General features: G+C 46.0%; 1 protein-coding gene across 1 annotated transcript in view; it reads right to left on the bottom strand.

Moving 5' to 3' along the window:
• Positions 1-323: 323 nt before the first annotated feature.
• Positions 324-19024, bottom strand: part of LOC149345307 (uncharacterized) — a 203210-nt gene continuing 184509 nt past the window's right edge. The window contains exons 8-9 of the mRNA XM_089546571.1: positions 9812-9929; positions 324-604 (exon numbers count right to left, since the gene is read on the bottom strand). Coding sequence (XP_089402697.1) covers positions 385-604; positions 9812-9929 — 338 coding nt within the window. The 3' untranslated portion in view covers positions 324-384. The remainder of the gene's footprint in view (positions 605-9811; positions 9930-19024) is intronic.

Below are 19024 nucleotides of genomic sequence, written 5' to 3'. Positions count from 1 at the left end.
TCGCGAGGCATTCAGCATTGCCTGGAGTTCCCGCGTGAAGAGGTGGAGTCGGCGCACAGTCCGGGCCTGAAGGTACACTATAGCTCCTTCCATCGGCTGTGTTCCAGATATAGGCACTTACTTGAATCCATTTTGATGCAGATCGGGCACTGGTCGTCCATATGCGCTGCATACTGTCAATATGAGAGAAGTAGCTACATTCGAAAACATGCTTCAGAAGTAAACTCCAGCCCGCGCTGCGCTCAGTGACTTGCAGAAGGGACTAATAAGGGCGTTTCCTCCAGGGAATGCTGACGCGGACGGTAAAGTGGGAGGGCCGAAGGTTATGAATGGTAAGTATTTATTGGCGTCACTTTCCACCGGCAGACAAGGAGAGAGGCGGCCCTAGTAGGGCAGCCGTACTGCCAGCGCCGCTGCGAGGGGCAGCGTCAGGATTGCAACCGCACTGCCGGCGGAACTGCAGCTGCGTGCGGGGACGGCGTCGCAGTCGGCGGTGCTCAGAAGAGCGCTCACCAAGTTCCGGGTGCCCCGGACGTCGGGCCGCTCTCCGCAGGCGTCGCCGAGCGAGCTGTCCAGGCAGCGAATCATCTTCATCTCGATGTCACTGCGGGTGCGAGACGTGTGCGGTTAACTGCAGGCGCGACACGGGTGCGGTAACGAGGCGCCGAACCCTTGCACATTGCACATCACCATTCCCTTAATTCCGTATCCTTCCGCAAGGCTCGTATGGAACCCATACGGGACACGGAGCCTATAAAAACTATATGGGCAACACATGCATGAAGTGCTGCATAGGTTTTCACGCAGTTTTTTGAGTAAGTAGCGAGAAGCCGATCACCACGCGTACGCCATTTGCTTCCTCTCCCAGTCGGAGGTTGCTTGGGTAAACGAATTATAACTTTAGCGGGTCGGCAGCGTCTAACTTTACATTGGCTTCTAATTCTTGCATTGCACTTGCCTTATTTAGATGATCCATAACGTGTTCTTCCGGCGGCGAGCAAGGTTATGAAAAACGTGGGGAACGCCAGAAACAGTCGGAGGCATAAATGTTGCGGTACTTTGTGTCTGAAAGCCAATTAAAGAATTTTACCCATACAAAGAGCACGAGCTTTATATAGAGTCCGTATGACCAGGAAAATGAGGAAACAATATGGTCAGAATATCGGAACGCATGGAAAATACATGGAAAGCATATGAATTTGCAGATCTTTTTGCGTAACTTATATCAAATCTGTACTCCCATTACTCTACACACTTGAGGCGCACATTTGTAATGTGCATAGGCAGATTGGTTTTGGTTTGGTTTGGTTTTATCGGGTTTAACGTCCCGAAGCGACTGAGGCTATGAGAGACGCCGTAGTGAAGGGCTCCGGAAATTTCGACCACCTGGGGTTCTTTAACGTGCACTGACATCGCACAGTTCACGGGCCTCTAGAATTTCTCCTCCAAAGAAATTCCAGCCGCCGCGGCCGGGATCGAACCCGCGTCTTTCGGGTCAGCAGCCGAGCACCATAGCCACTGAGCTGTGCATAGGCAGAGAACAGAAATGAGGGCCGCGCGGCCGGGTTCGTGGTTATGCGACGCCTCGTGGCTTTCCTCGATACTCTTCCAATGGTATCGTCGCTTTGTCTTCATTTTCTTTTTAGTACAAAACACGCTAATTTCTTTGTGATCTTCTGTCTCTTGGCACAGCTATAATAGGCTGAAGGGGCACTCACTGCGTAGGAACCATGCCAGCCGGTGAGGATTGGTGCAGTCCGTTTTTCGCGTACCCTTAAAAAAAGGATACCTAATTTCTGACATCATTATGAGTTATTCAAGGTAACCCATCTGAATTTATTCACGAACGCCACATCTTTCATGAACTAGCATGAAGAGGTCATCGTAAATTTTTATATTTTTTGCTGCAATAGCAGTAGCACTGGCACTTGGCGAAAATGCCGGCGTTGTATGTGTGTGAAGCCTCGGTCAGTTAAGCCCCACTCCCCGGAAGCACCAGCCACCTTCCCCATCGTTAAACCCAACTAGGAGGCTATGCGCCCAGCCACATACCGGTACCCTAGATCCACCTGCCCGCTTCACGCATAGCGTCCAAAAGTGCCACCTACCCATTTCCGCCCATCTTGCCCCTCCAGAAAAATTCTATGACGTGTGTGATGCCTCGGTGTAGTGTAAAAGCCCTGATTAGAGTGAAAGCATCAAAGTAGTCAATGAGGGGGAATCTAACTGTATCGCAGCCTTATTCTCGCGTCTGGTTTCGTGATCGTCCTCTGAGTAGTGTTTTGCATTAGAAAATAAACGACATTTTCCAGCACAAGCGTGATGCAGGACGACATCAGAAGAGCTCCTCATTTCAACGCTTGATATCAATGGTCGTGTCTTTTTGTACCATTTCGCTTTTTCATTTTGGCAATGCGCACAGAACATTGACAAAGATTGCTGGGAAATGTGTGCAAGCCGGAAAAAATTTCTAAACCTCTACTTCTTGAAGGTCTACTTCAAGAGCTGCTCCGACAATTTTCTATTGCCTGAGTGGCATGACGGAGACATCCTTTAACAGAAATTTAGAGATAAATCTGTTGTCCTGTGCTTGCCATAGATTGAAAACACGGTAGGAGAATTCTCTTCGCGCATTATGATTACTTAGAACTCCCAACTAACATATGCAGGGAGGCCTTTTACGTCCAGTGAATAATTATAATACCGAGTTGTAGGCGTTGCATGTATTTCAACTGTATTCTAGTGCCCTGTTCTCGACATCGTTCTTAATTCTTTGCTGATGAGAGTTGACGGAAGCTGCTTCCTTTTATTGATGCCGGGTCTGGTTCTGGGAGGTTACTTCCACGTTTCAGAGCAATTTCTCCGTATTATCGTTTCATAGGTATTAAAGCTGCGGGGTCTGTCTGATGTTGTAAGAAACAAAGAAGTAATGAAACTGAATACATTTGATATCTTTTGATCAAAAATATCATATTGTTAGTTTACTGCATTTTCAACAGCGCATTTTTATTCTTTATTCAGAAATACCCGGCAGCGCTCTAAGGCGTTACAGGAGGAAGTTGCAATATAGAAAAAAAATGCATCTTCATTCACACGGTACACTTGTGCTCACGTTAACCGATTCCACCTAGCAATTGATTTGACAAATAAAGAATTTGCGTACGTGTCAGTCCTAGCGTGATTTTCGGGAATTTTAGGACAGTGGTCTATGCATCTGGAGACATAGTGTAACACTTTTAAATAGTTATCGTTCTTAATACTGGTTTTATTGTGATAAATTATATAGAACAGACGTCGCCTTCGGTGAGAGGCAAGTTGTTCCCAGTTGAGTGTAGCTTTTAATAGCACTTACGCTGTCCTTCGTTATCAATCGTCCCAAGAAATATGGCAGCATGGCTTTGAACTTTTCGATGTGCTCGATGAGTGTCCTGTTCGAAGGGTCCTACACCGCACAGCCATATTCCAAAATAGATGTAACGCAGCTAAGATACACAGTACTTTTTAAATTGGCAAGTGAACATCTGAAATTTCTTTAAATAAAATTCAGTGTCCAACTAGCTGTGCACACAAATATGCAGTCCATGAACAATCAGAAGATAGAGTTACGCCTAAATACTTGTAAGCAGCTTTTTCACGCGTCAGATCGTTATAAACCATATACCGGGATCCAATAGGTGTTTCTTTTTTTTTTGTTAAAACAGACATGCATGCAATTTTTAACATTTAACTTCATAATAATAATAATAATATTAATAATAATAATAATAGATATGTTTATTTGAGTGTGCCTCAACAGCTAAGTGGCCTAAACTAGCGCACACTAAGTCAGATACATCACGATAACCACTTCAAAACATTTAAAAGCAGGCATGATCCAAGAAGAACAGCAGGTCGGAACAAATCCATCACGAACTTAACCAGTATGCATCTAAAATTAATGAAACTCTCAATGAGAGAAAATAAATCTTATTTTAATAAGAAACTCTGCAGTGAATATGATTAAGGAAACCACGATATGCTTAATTCAGAAGTCACGCGTTGAGGGCTGTGATAACTGAAGTCCCTGTATTTAAACCAGAAATTCTCACACACTTGTCGGCGGCAGTGAAGGACTATAAAGCTCTTCGCCCTTCTTGCCTCTCAGAAGATCCCCGGCACGCCTGTCCGTCGTTTTTTGCCGCCCATCAGAAAGATTTTATTTTACAAGTGCTGCATTGCTTTGCCCCCGGCATCTTTTGTATACACCCGAATATTGGTCGATAGTTCGTATATGTTTACCTCTTAACTTCGCTAGGAGCAAAAGGAAAAAAATTCGAATGTTATACTGGTCGCCTAACCAAATCCGCGAGCCGCCAACGGGCGCCTTTATTGCTGTGCTCCAAAGTTATTTTATTCCAAGTGGCCTTTGCCTTAAATTTTTTGTTTTGTCCAGCTTCAGGTGCTGGTTAATTGCTGTAAGCCTTCGGCAGCTCTTTTAGGTGGAGGCTCTCTACACTTTTATTTCTGTCGTTTCGTTCTTGTAGGACCACAATTGAGGCAAATCAGGCGACTGCTACAGCGTACCGTACGCCGAAGCTGGTGGGGCGCCATAAAAAATTGCTCTGCGGAGGGGCACAACGCGCTCATTTCCCCGGCATGCGAGGCACTTCAGAGCGACATCAAAATTAGTAGGCTGTGGTGCGCTCGTTTGACGCCTCCGCACGCGTAGCCCCGACTCCGCGTATACTTCAGAAGCTAACGCGCCCACCACGTGTCTGCCGGAGCCGGTCCGCGCATGCGCGCAGCACTCGGGTCTCGGTACCCATGCAGGGAGCCACACCGGCGTACACCGCTGTTCCTCTCTTCACGGCGTGAAATTTTCGAAGCAACCGCATTGATGCTAGAGTAAGAACGATCGAGAGTCACATTTACGGAGATTTTTTGAATTTGAACGCTTGGTATTGATGGAGTCATTTCTGGAACCTTCCTTTATTTAAGAAACGTGTCTGAGAAGTACGACAGTGGTGCATGTGTCTAAAATCAGGCGCATGCACTGACTTTGACATTTTTCGAAGCGCTAGAACAACAAGGACGCAGAGGGAACAGACAGGGACGAGCGCTACTACCAACTGTTTATTTCGTAAAACCGCAAGTGCTTTAAACAGTTCTCGAACGCTTTTATGACACGGCAGTAAACTGCGTCCTTGTTGTTTTAGCGCTTCTGAAAATGTCAAATCTGCACCAACTAGCCCGATCCGCTACCCTTCTGCACTGACTTTAAGCCTGCCCCTGTCCTGAATGATAGTTTCTTAAGCGGAGTTTACATGATTGCCAAAAACTTGCATGAGCTGGGGAAAAAAAAAACATCTTTCGTTACGTCAACGACCTTTTGAGCTTCTACAGTGGTTGAGATATTAGGACCTGTGCATACCCTCGAGTTGTAAAAATGCGAGCAAAATGGTCATTAAGTGCCCGTGCTGCTCTCTGTCGGCGAACAAAAAAATGTTTCGGATGAGCCCTACTTTCCTTAAACCGGACATAGTGTGAGATGAAAAGCGGCAAGCTGGAGTCGTCACGCGCCAGAAATGACATACGACTTATGACAAGCCTGGCTCTCAGATTTCCTCGGGGGGGGGTTCAGTAGCAAGGCCTCGATCTTAGGTTTATTATGGAAAAATTCCCCAAGAAAAAGATCTGAGGTTTCTGGACCGTACCTTGAAGTTTCACACGAGCGCTGAAACGCTTTCAACCTGGAATTATTCACCTTGCAGTGTTCAGCCGCCACTTGATTACGCGTCTAAGAATTCGAAGCTTATGAACGATGGCACTGCGCCACCAAGCTCGGAGTTTGTCTTGAAGAAATCATCTTTCTAAGTGGGGAGTTTGTTTCCAGGAATATATTTGTAGGCTAACGATCGCAAGATTTCTCAGCCAAGTTATTTCAAGACTGTGCGATAAATTGTAGGAAAAGATGAAACCGCTGTGCGGGGCTTTTGCGGAAGTATGCTAGGTCTAAACAGCGAAATTCCAAAGACCAATAGTGTTGACTTCTGGATAAAGGTTCTAACATAATTTTAAAAAGAAATGTAGCCGGTAGGATCGACATGGAAGTGGCGTTCTCGGCTCCCATTAAGTTATCTAGAAGCTGTAACATTTTTAATGATAAAGAAGCAAATCTGATTTGGGGAAGAGACACGTGTCGGGTGAAAAATGAAAACGTTTATGTAAGTTGCAAAATGAGTGTGGTTTATCCAACACTCTTGCTTGCAGGTGTGTGCAGGTGGGTGAAACTGGCTTGTAATTAATGTAGGCAAACGAGAGCACGGCAGGCATTTAGAGAATGGTAGGGGATCCAAATTGGTCGAGCATTGTGAGCGGTGTGAATGTTGTTACTCATATCTTTCAGCTACGGACAATTCGGCTGCTCATTGATTGCAGAATAACCGGGAAATCAATAAGGCTAGACCTATTTTGCGACTAGGGGACGATGGTAGAGAGACATTTGTCAGATGGTTGTGGATAATCGCAAAGCAAACAAGGCAGGGAAAACCTCAGCGGGCTTGCCAACGTTTCGACAAGAGGACTTAAGGCCGGGATACATGCGACGTTTTTTTCGATGACATTCGCGCGGCAGAAAACGTCGCGGCGGCGCGACGCCCGGCTGGATATACATGGAGCATTGAAGCGGCGGCGCGCCGCCGCGTATCCCTCGACGCGAAAGCAAATGTGATCAACAAGCGGCAAACACCAGTGTGGAAGGAGGTCTGTGAGAACAGCGATGCTGACCATTCTGTTAAAATCAGGAAAGTCACTTCGACACCATTGTACAAATTTTAGCACGCGCGCTTAAGTATCTATAAAGATTTGCGTGTTCGAATGCATGCCGTCGCGTACATTTGGACGCCCGCTCGGCCGCGGACACCATCGGCTGCGGTTTTCTTCGACACATTCGCTTCAGGGAGGGAGCGCAGGCATTCCGATCCAAGATTCGGCCGTGTACTAAAAAAAAAGCGACATTTCAAGTCTGATGAAGCGTTTATTTTTACAATAACATTTCCGTGCCAAAACACTGCGCAGCTCGACGGCCATGGCGGCCATGTTGGCGGCGGCAGGCAGAGGACCGGAAGAGCGGGCTTTCTGCGCTGCTATTGGCTCGCTTCAGCCGCCGCTTCGGGTCTCACCGGACACCGCGCGTCAAAATCTAGCCGGTCCTGATAGGCGGCGGCGGGCGTTTTTCTCGACGTCGGGCGTCAAACTTCGTCGTCGGGCGAAAATCGACGACTCGCCGCGGTAAAAACGCTCCATGTATTCCGGCCTTTATGATGAGTCTGGCTCGTCTAACTTCGCCGGAGGTTTAGCCTTGATCTTATGTTTTCCTGCTTCTCTTGCCATCACTTATCAGGAACACTTGTCTTCCGCATTCCTTTCCATACCCCTCTTTCCTTTCATGCTTTCTCTGAGCTGGTCCACATGTTGATTTTTTGCTCAAATGTTTTTAGGGGAATCCCCCAAGGTGGAGTAGATTTGTAATAAGGGAGTAATTACTCATTGACATCCACCCGAGCGCAGCCATACGGCTACAAAGGAAAGCTACACAGCTTTCTCAGAAACTTCGTAGTTAAAGAAAAATTCGTCCTGGTCCGGGGTTCGCTCTCGCCCTACCATGAGCTTGCCGTCCCGGTTAGCTCAGTTGGTAGAGCGACTGCTCCGGTGTAGCGGTGGTCCCGGGTTCGAACCCCGGACCAGGACGAATTTTTCTTTAACTACGAAGTTTCTGAGAAAGCTGTATAGCTGCGCTCGGGTGGATGTCAATGAGTAATTACTCCCTTATGTTTATTTTTTCCTTTATTATTTTTTTCCCGGTATCTCGTTCCGCCATGCTGACTAATCCCTTATCTCATTTCTTCAGGTTAACACTGAAAGTCATACCCAGCAACCTGTCGCAGCTGGACACACAGCCTTTCAAGCCCACGCTCGCTATCTCACCCCACCCTCACACGCTGAGCTCCTCACTGCTGGGTTCACAGTTTTGCAGGTCAGCCGGTTAATCAACGCCTGGAAATATTCGCCCTCCTCATCCTAACGCCTTTTCCACTTCACACCCTCCGCCCCGCCGTGGTGGCTCAGTGGTTCCGGCGCTCGGCTGCTGGCCCGAAAGACGCGGGTTCAATCCCGGCCGTGGCAGTCGAATTTCGATGGAGGTGAAATTATAGAGGCTCGTGCACTGTGCGATGTCAGCGCACGTTAAAGAACCCCAGGTGGTCGAAATTTCCGGAGCTCTTCACTGCGGCGTTTCTCATAGCGTCAGTCGCTTTGGGATGTAATACCCTAATAACCAAACCAAACCAAACTTCACACCCTCCTCCTCGTCACCTGACCTTCTTCCCGGCAGAGATGACCCTATTTAAACCGCTCCAATTATAAACGCTTTGTCCTGACAAAGACGTCCTCTTGTCGAAACTTTGGCAAGCACCTGGAGGTTGTTCTCTTGCTCACTTTGTGATTATGACTGGGGCACGAGTGTTTCAGCGAGCCGTCCATCGTGTGAAATTTCAATGAGGCAGATTGTCTTGACCAGGCCAGCTTTCAGGGCCGTTCACTACATATGACATTCGGAAGGTATACAGGGTGCTTCATGTAAGGTTTTACGCAAATTTTAAAACTAGGCTTTTTGAGTTACAAGAGCGCTTTTTCGGCTCAGCACTGTCAGCGGTGTAATGCATCAGAATACAGCTAAGACGTGCTAGCTAGCAGGCTGGTGAACTGATATTGAATAGTCAACTTTCTAAATATTGGTTTAGGCTCCTTAATTACAGAGAGGCGTGTGCCACCACTAGTAATATCCAGATCACTTTTTACAATTTCAATAGCTTGGTTGCCTTCGGCGCTGTGGCACACCAAAGTTTGGCTATTTCGACGAGTTGCGTGCGCTTGAGAGGTTGCTTTGCCTGCAAGCTTCTGAAAGTGCATGTGTTTTGGCACGATTTAGGCAAAATTTGTTGCGCCACAGCGCCGCCGAGGGCAACCGAGTTTTCGGTGTTTGAAAAATTGATATGGACGTTACTTACAATGTTCTACACGGTTCTCAATAATTAACGAGCCTACTGGTAGTAGTTAAAAAAGTTAGCTATTCAATACTAGTTATCCACACTGCTAGGTAGCATGCCTTAGCTTCATTTGATGTATTACAGCAGTGACAATGCTATGCCGAAGAAGACGCTCTTCGAACTCAACATGCATATTTTTAAAATTGTGCAAATTCTTAGGGGAAACACCCTGTACTGCTTTTTGTGAATTTGTCACCCTGTTGCTTGATTTGGCTGCATAATAATCTCTGTTTCCTAAAATAAAATTCAACTGCGTCTACAGCGCTTATCTTGTCTCCTTCCTATTCCTTGTCGTCCACGCTGGTAGATTCAGTATGACATGCTTTGTCATACTAAAATGCTGTCATACTGGAAATAACCTGGCCAGCTTATTTCCAGATAATCGTAAGATGTAGCTTTAGCAAATCAATAAAATTAGTCGGATTTGAGCCGACAAAGTAACTGCATAGTCATTGAGCATAAGTGCACTAAATATTCGGAGGCAGGGGAAGCGCTTATGGTTCGTTCCCCTACAGCCTTTGTGAGCTAACAGTCCGCAAATGCCCCTTCCATCTTCAGTACCCAGTTTCAGGCTAGTTTATCTTCTCCTCAAAGCTACTGAGCGATGCGACTGCAAATGCATCTGGCAATGACTCCGCGCATCCGGTCACACGCGCAACAAATCTAATGCGATGTATCGTCAGGTTGGAGCATTATCGGGGTGCTTTCTCCCTATTGATACCTACCGGCATTGCTCGAGGGTGTGTCTGGCTGAAAATAGGGCAGGTGCAGTGAGGAGACCGGTGGGATTGAAGCAGCCGTTAAGCTTCAGCAGATCCCAGCAGTGGAGAGTCTTGGATAAATCTGAAAAGGGAAACATCATTGCATGTTAGCCGGTATTTACGTAGCCGCCGTTGCGACGCGGTCGCGTACCGTCGGAAACAAAAAAAATATGGAGGACACCTAAACTCCGCCATCAAGGTCATGATGCGTTAATGAGTCCTGGCCTCTCTTGACACGGACGCTGTTTACATATTATTTGAAACACCATACGCACCCCCAGGGTAGGGGGCTCGATTCTAGACCCCAATTTTAGTCTCATCAGAATTGATCCACTTTATGTACTTACGTGTTGTAATGACGTTTGAGACTAGTCGCCATTTGTGCAACGTTTTCATCACTTCTCATTCCACAGCTCCACGTGTGACGTCAGGAACCTCACAACTAGTCCGGCGTTTCTGCACACACCGGCCACGACCCGGGTTTCCCGCTGAACAGAACTCTTAACGCTATCGGTGGCGATTACGGGATTATAACTGCACGCTGCCTTTCTGGCGCAAAATTCCCACATGTAGGGCACCTAGGAAGCGCTCCCGCGTACAATGTACAGTGAAAAGTTCCGCCACATTGAACACTCGAGTGCTTGCCTTTCGATACCATCGAGCTGTACAACGGCGCCAAAGGGAAGCTGCGCGCATATGGAGCGCGTTATCGACGGGGTTAGCTTTCTGCGCTCGCACCACGGCTGTGCGTCGTCTGCCATGAGTGCTTTTTTTTGGAATAACAAAACGACGCAGTTTCACAAGTAGTGCATTTAAGCAAGTTCTGCCTCGTCCGCTACTCTTTTAAAGAATACTTCCCTTTTGTGCAGTGTTAACAGTATCATACATCGTGTTCATTTACCACTAGCTGAAGCTCAAAAGCAAAAATTTGCTTCGCGCAGTGCACCGCGACGACGCGAACTGTCACTGACAGGCGCGGGTGTAGGCCGTGCTTGTAGCATATACCCGGCGCGGTGGCTCAGCGTTTAGGGTAGTCGGCGGCTACACAGCCGGAGGACGCTGTATCATATCAGTGCCGGTGCCTCTTTGTTATCACCAGCTCATGTGCAACGTGCTGCACTGCCTCCTCTCTTCTTTACCCTGCCTTCTCTCCCCACGGCCCTGTATATGCACGGACCGTAATAAACCTTGCTTGCCAGTTGTCGTTCCCTGACTGCGCCGTTCGTCATTCCGGTCAACTTCTCGATACAGACTCGCGGCCGCGGCGGCTACGTTTCGAAGGAGGCGGAGGACCCGTGTGCTCTGTGATGTCAGTGCAGATCCCTAGGTGTTGGAAATTACTCCAAAATATTCCACTACGGACTGTACTTTTTTCCTTGACTGCCCCGTCTATTCTTGCCACAAAACCATTTTTTTTTCAAGGCATGCACAATATTCTCGTATTATTGAGGATGGCAACGCACTGGTAGGGTGTCCTGAATGCTTATATTTAACTAATTTCTCTGGAACAATACTTCTATGTATTGTTCCAGGGCAGCGTTGCCAATACGACTGCATGAACACAACAGCGAAAAAAGAATGTTTATAGCTGCAAGGAACACGCTTGATAAAGAAAGCCAACAGGGCTAAAGAAGGCACTGAAAAGTTGTGAGTACCGCGTCATTTAGCCGTTCGGACTAACGACGGCTGCCTCCGTGGACGGCTTTCATTCGTCCCAGGGAAAATGAGGCTGAAACCTAAGCGTCTTTAAATCTGTTGATATTTTTGAGCGACCGAAGCAACTGAATCTTTTCGTGAACAACTTTTTAATTAAAACTTTCTATCGTTCTGGCGCTGTGTTTTTTTGCACTAAGCATTATAACGCATAACTGGAGCAAGCTCGTACTGTACCAACCCCAACCTAGTCCGCTTCGATTTGTAGTTCCTTGCGCGGAAATAAGCGGATGCATACAATCGTGGGTGGCACCAGCCCAAGAGCATTTTAATTCACTTAGTAATGATACAATCATGATGCGAAATGGTTGAGCTATTGATGAAAATTCCATATTCCAACCACATCATGATGCCATCAGCTCTTTTGATAAACTTTCCGTGTCGATTATAACTCTCTCATACACAGAAATTCTAAAGAGCCTCCTCAAGTCTAAGCCCATTAGTGACATTGCCATTCTCTGGACGCTACAACACAGCTTTCTAGGGACCTCGACATCCTGCACGATGCCAGGGAGAGCGCATAACAAGAAGTCGATTTTATTTTTAGTCTCACCATTGGGGCTCTTCTACGTTCATTTCCTGTTTCCTTGTTTTCGGAAGAAGGTATTTATGGTCCGTAAATTATTGCTCTCTGTGAACTCAAGTAATAACCCCCCTACTGCTATTTCGGGAGCTTATGCCATAGTAGCCTACCGCCCGCTCTCCAGCCTATTTATTGCCTACCTTCGCACTGAAGTCCCGTGTCAGTACATACACTGTGATTTTACTTCGTACATTGCCGATTCCACGTCTTCATAGAAACTTTCAACGGTATTATCGTCATGGCTAGATGTAATCGCCCCAGCCACGCATTCAGCTTGCACCTCTTTTAAGCGTAATTACGATAGCTGCCACCCTCAGGTTAATACTGTAGAACTCCGCTATGCTTCCAGGTATATCTTGATTGAAGATGAACCCCACACCTAGTCCTCTTCTGTCCGCTAATCCACGATTGAACAATATGTGCCCGCCCCTTACTAGAGTATATGCCTCGTCGGTCCTCTTAACTTCACCATACCTCATGACATCCTCTTTAATATCCGCTAGTTCCTTGAACAGCACTTCTAAGCTAGCCTTTAAAATGGAGCAGGAACCGCGGTCAAGTAAAGCTTTCTTCGGCCAGGCGCACTTCACTGAGTGGTAATAGCTTTGGGTGTAGAAAGTGCTTATATACTTTGCTTGACGCTAAAAATGTGTGATTACTGTTTCTCAGGAGTTACATTAGCTTCTACTACATTCGTTTTGTCTGCGTGCTCTCGCTGATTGTGGTTCAAAGTACGGGGATATAAAAAAAAAACGAGCGCATGCAGTGATAAAAAAATTGTCGTTAAAAACCTTCTACAGCCTTTCTGACAAAATCGTAGCAGAATCTAGCACCTTTGACAACCAGCTTTCCGTGGCGATGAAAGAAATCGGGTGCTTAAAAATCAACCATTGGTCCTACTAACAGCACCAGCAATAAGGGAGTAATTACTCATTGACATCTACCCGAGCGCAGCCTTACGGCCACAAAAGGAAAGCTTTCCTTTGTAGCCGTAAGGCTGCGCTCGAGTGGATGTCAATGAGTAATTACTCCCTTATTACAAATCTACTCCACCTTGTGGGGTTCCCCTAAACATTTGACTAACAGCACCAGCATGCAGCGCAATTCGCCGCACCGCAGCTTGTGTACGAGTGTCGTCAGTTTTTAACATCGCTCCTTTGTGCGGACATGAAGAATGTTTTTGAAATTATGTGCAGAAAGTAGAGCTAATAGTCCTGTCATGAACTTGGGAAACCTTCACGATGGTTTTTAAATATGAGGCACTTTGTGGAACAGGCCGCCGTTTTCTGGGAGCTGTCTTGCAATTTCATACTTGCTTCTGTGAGGACAGCCCGTCTAGGGCTCCTTCGCCGAAGAAAATGAAAAAATTATCGCTGAGTCCAGTCGCTGGCTTATTTCAGCAAGACAGCGGATGCCCGAATGCGAGCACAAACAAGTGATTATCAGAGCAGAGTACTGTCCCACATTATTGTAGAATTGCAATAAAATTAGTCTTTTTGAGGCTGTCAGTGCAGCAGGTTGATAATGAAGACATTAAGCAGAAAAGGCAGCCAGAGGTTGCGCGCCTGTAACCTTGCCCACTTTGGACGACATTCAGCCAACACATAGACAGAACTACGCATAAGCTCTGGATAGCGGTAAAATTTCTCATGAAAGGATTTGGCACACTTCAGCAGATTGCAGCTGACTACACCTGCGCGACCTGAATTGAGCCGCAGTTTTAAGTACTACTTTCTCCAGAGGATAGCCGAATGCTCCCAAACGCTTGAACCTGGCGATGACAAGCGGGTGTATGTTGATCAAAGCGGAAAGCTGGGCTAGTTGGTTTGACATAGTTAATTAAAAGACTAGCGCATAAAACTAGGACAAAGACAGAGAAGGAGACAGGACAAGCGCTAATAGAAGGAGACAGGACAAGTAGTTAGCGCTTGTCCTGTCTCCTTCTCTGTCTTTGTCCTAGTTTTATGCGCTAGTCTTTTAATTAACAATGTATGTTGATATCTAAAATTGTGCAATGGTAAGCGGCGAATTTTTTATAGTGTCCTCATTCCACCTTTCGGTGAATATACTTGCTCTGTAAAGGAAACTCTGAGATTATACTGAGTTTATAACCTGAGTAGTTACACAACGAGCTATGCACGTCGTTAAGGAAGCCCATTAGCCAGAGAATTTCCAAACAAATACAGAACTGTTAGGCGACACTCGAGGCATCTGTCTCTGGGCAAAGATATGCAGGCTGGGAGAATTTGAAGGACAGCTTGGGAAGCGAGCACTTAATCTTGCAGAATACGATGAAGTGCAACAAGAGGGGCAGGAAGAGGAGGACAGGAAGAATTACAAATTGGGATATATTCAAGGATATGAATATATCCCAATTACAAAAAATTGCAATTCTTTATTACGATACAAAATAATTAAGAATTACAAATTGGGATATATTCAGGGTAAGAGCGAAAAGGTGGTGCATAAGACTGAAGATTATGAGGTATGGGCGAAACCACTTTCGGACGCCATGGTCACTCGCACGAAAAAAACTAGGCACCGGAGGGCTTTCCGTCTATTGATCCACATTTATTGCATCTACGGGAAGGGAGAATGCGTCCCTCAGGAAGGTGCAGAAAGTAGAAGATGAATAGAAAAATAAACAAAAGAATAGCAGAAATTAGTACGCGGAGAAGCATGCCTCGAATATGGCCAAGACTAACTGGCACATCCTTGCGAACCTTCCAATTTCAGACTTAACCTCAAGACAGCCTGGCCCATATGTAGATACCTGATGGACCCAGGCAAGCACAGAAAAGAACAGAGCAGAAAGCAAATCGTAATACCCTACACCACTTCTAAGAGAGCAAAACGAAGCTCATTGCAGAACTTAACAGGAGATATATACTGTCACAAAGTGGTGACTGCAGCCCAGATAGTGAGGCAGTCAGCGAAAAGGGCTTCTTCACGCCAGAACGTTGCCGGGGCAGAACAAACTCCAAGTGGCTTAAATTTGAACTCGTCGAGCCCGTCGGAAGTGATGAAGGCGGTCTTCTCACGGTCCCTTTGATCGACCGCGATTTGCCAATGCCCGTTCTCTAAGTCCATGGACGAGAAGTATTTGGCGTCGCATAGGCGACCTAGGCCATCGTCAATGCGGGTTAAGCTCTTCAATCGGCGGCAGACAACGCAGAATCAGTGATTGTCATCCTTCTTCCTCACGAGGATGACCGGGGCTGTTCAGGGGATTCTTCAATGGCAGGATGACGTCGCGAAGCATTTCTTCGAGTTGGTTCCGGATGGCTTGTCGTTTGCCCGGTGACACATGGCAGCGGCTCTTGCGGAGAGTTCGGACGTGCTGATGAGTTACAATGTGATGTTTGGCAATCGAGATATACTAATGTGGCCGTTTTTATTCCGAAAAAAACGAAAGCCCACGGAGCTTAAAAAATTCCACGTGACAGCGCGCTCCGTGCGCCCGAATGCGCCGCGATTACAGCGCTCTCATCCGTGTTTTCTAAAAAACATCACTCGCTTCGCAATTCGTGCTGCCCAAGAATTCGTGGCTGCTAAGAAGAAAGTCTTGAAGCACTGCGTGCTGAAATAGATCACCTCACCGTCACTCAAGCTTCACAGGAAAAACAAATATAGCCCTTAAGTAATCTTATAGCCAAATTAGAGTCATCAGAGCGAATACCTAACACCGATACACCCCCTAACGAAACAGACAACATCCAACGCGAAATAGCAGTCTTAAAAGCTGCCAGCATTGATGCAAAGAACCTAATGCGACGTAACAGCTTGCTTTTTTTAGGTCTCGATGACACAAGCACGGAATCAAGGTCTGAATCAGAAAACAAAGCGGTGGCCCTTTGTGCCGATCACTTCAACCTTCACCTTGACCAAAACAGCATTGGAAATCACTGCAACGGCAAAAAGCGCCCCATAATTGCAAAATTAACACAGTTTAAAACCAAAGAGAGCATTCTGTCCTGTGGGCGGAAACTTAAAGGGACCAACTAAACAATAAGAGAAGATTTTGAATTTACAACCCGGCAGGCACGTTCCAAACTACTTCAGTTCATTCGCTCACGGAAATGTGCCTTTAATCTGGCTTTTTAAAAGCTTTACGTAGGCAATAAATGCTATATTCACGGCCCGACCACTAAAAGCGTGATAGAAAATACCAACTCGACAACCAGCATGCGAAGAAGTGCGGGACCTTCATCTGCAAGCATTTCTGAAAGCTAAACATGACGCTCCCAAAAGCAGGTACCATCTTCTGTCACTACCCGGCGCCCTTCGCCGCGCCTTGATCTAAATATCGCAATCAGGAACATCCGAAGCGTAATCCCGAAACGTGATCCTCTTGAAAGTTTCATTACTGATGTTGATGCTGATGCTGTGCTATTAACTGAAACTTGGCTGAAGCAGATATCAGAGGTTCCAAAAATTTTTCCCTGATCTTAACTACACTATATACCGGTATGACAGGAAAAACAAAAAATGTGGGGGCGTGCTCATAGCTATAAAGACCACCCTATCATCATCTCACATTAATAGCGACAGCACTCTTGAACTCACGTGGGCATGCTTGAACGACAAGGCTAGAAAAATTGTTCTTGGCATATGCTACAGGCCACCGGATAGCGATTCAACATTCTGGGACGCTCTGTATTGCTATTTAACCAACATCAGAAATAACTTTTTAAACTGCCCCATATATTTATATGGCAATCTTAACTTCCCGAACACTAGCTGGCTCCTACTCTCAGTGCTTAATAGATCACCTTCCACAGAAGCAAAACATTTACTCGACCTAACACTCGACTTTAACCTATGACAAGTCATTACAAGCCCAAGAAGAGGAAACAACATTCTCGACCTACTCCTTACGACTTCGCCCGACGACGTAAAAGGTATAACCACGTTACCAGGCATTAGCGACCATAACTTACTTCACATCCGCCTCTCTTACCCGTTAAAATCGATCCCCAACGCAAAAGGTAATAACCGACTACAAAAGGGCAATTTTTGAAGCCATCAACCATGCCCTATCAGAATTCTGCAGCTCTTTCCAGAATTTTTATCATTCTCACTCAGTCAGTGGCAACTGGGAACTTTTTAAGACCACTATGCTAACCCTGAAAAACATGAACATTCCGTCCTTCATTGTAATAACCGATTCTAACAACGAATGGTTCAATAGACAACTTAAAAGACTTCTTAATAGAAAAAAAAAACGACTGTATCGAACAGCTAACTTGCATAACCATCCCGTAGCATGGGAACGGTACCATCAGTGCGCAAAAGAATATAATGAAAAATTGACCTCCACCAAGGAGAAGTTTTTTCCTCCAATTTACATTCAATCCTCTTAACAAACCCCAATAAATTCTGGCGCATTCTCTCCCCTAAGACACTTTCCAATAGAACTGAGCTTCTAGACATTAACCGTGAACAAATAGACAGTGATAAGAGCGCGACAATCCTAAATGAATATCTCTGTTCAGTGTTCTCCCCAGCAGCTGGCAGTCCAAATTCCTTTCCAGCCATCTCAACAGTAACCATGCCCCAAATTACAGTCACTCCGGCAGGCATACCTAATCTAATCAGTTGACTCAAGACTTCTTCATCGGCTGGTTGCGACCAGATCAACAGCAAACCCCTAAAAAATACCTGTGCAGTATCATGCCAGATACTGTAACAAATATTTGCCCAATCATTAGAATCCGGAGACGTCCCTGACGACTGGAAAATCGCAGAAATTCTACCGATCTTCAAAAAAGATGACCGCACAAATCCTTCCAAATCTCGCCCTATTTCTTTAACCAGCATCTTTTCCAAATTACTTGAACATGTTATATCATCCAGCCTACTGAGCCACCTCGATTCCATAAACTTCTTTTATCCCCATCAACACGGTTTTCGAAAACACTACTCCTGCGAAACTCAACTGGCTGAATTCACTCATGACATCCTTCAAATTTCTGGACGAAAACTTTCAAACTGAAGCCATATTTTTAGATTTGTCGAAGGCTTTCGACCGTATTCGGCACTCATCACACTTGCTCGCAAAACATTCCTCTCTAGGTATCCCTGATATTATAATAACCTGGAGCAATCAGTTTCTTCTTGGACGCAGACAGTTCACATCAGGCAATAGCTACCGCTCATCCCTTTTTGATGTTACTTCAGGTGTCCCCCAGGGCGCCGGCTTATCTCCGCTACTCTTCCTCATTTACATCATTGATCTCCCAGCTAATATAGATACTAAACTAAGACTATTTGCGGACGACTGTGTCATCTACAGTCCCATACGTCATCTCACCGATAGCCACCTACTACACAAAGACATTGATGCAATAGCCACATGGTGTGACACTTGCCGCATGCCTTTGAACCTAGACAAATGTCAACTCTTGTTCTCCCGCAAACGAACAGTAATTCAACATTCATACACCATTAACACTACCCCGGTAGCCAAAACATCATCCTACAAGCACCTTGGATTACATCTTTCATCTTCGTTATCTTGGGTCAATAACGTCGAAACAATATGCTCTGATGCCTCACGTGTTCTAGGTTATTTACGGCGAAACCTCAAATCAACATCCCCGGAAGTGAAAAAAAACTGGCTTATCAAACTTTCGTCCGTCCCAAACTAGAATTTGCATCATCAATCTGGCACCCATCTCGAGCCTACCTCACCGCCGAACTCGAAGCCATCCAAAATCGTGCAACCCGCTTCATCACTTCTGAATACTCCAAAGAAATCAGCATCACTGCACTTAAACGCTCTATCTCCCTGCCCACTCTAAAGTCGCGCCGCATCATCTCCCGTCTTTGCGTACTGCACAGCTTTTATCACCCTGCTTCCAGACACCCTTTGCTGCAAC

This window comes from Amblyomma mixtum, chromosome 5 (genome assembly GCF_055824585.1).
Source record: "Amblyomma mixtum isolate Tamu chromosome 5, ASM5582458v1, whole genome shotgun sequence".
Classification (NCBI taxonomy): domain Eukaryota; kingdom Metazoa; phylum Arthropoda; class Arachnida; order Ixodida; family Ixodidae; genus Amblyomma; species Amblyomma mixtum.
The sequence above is the reverse complement of the archived record's forward strand: the minus strand, read 5'-3'. Positions and strand labels throughout refer to the sequence as shown.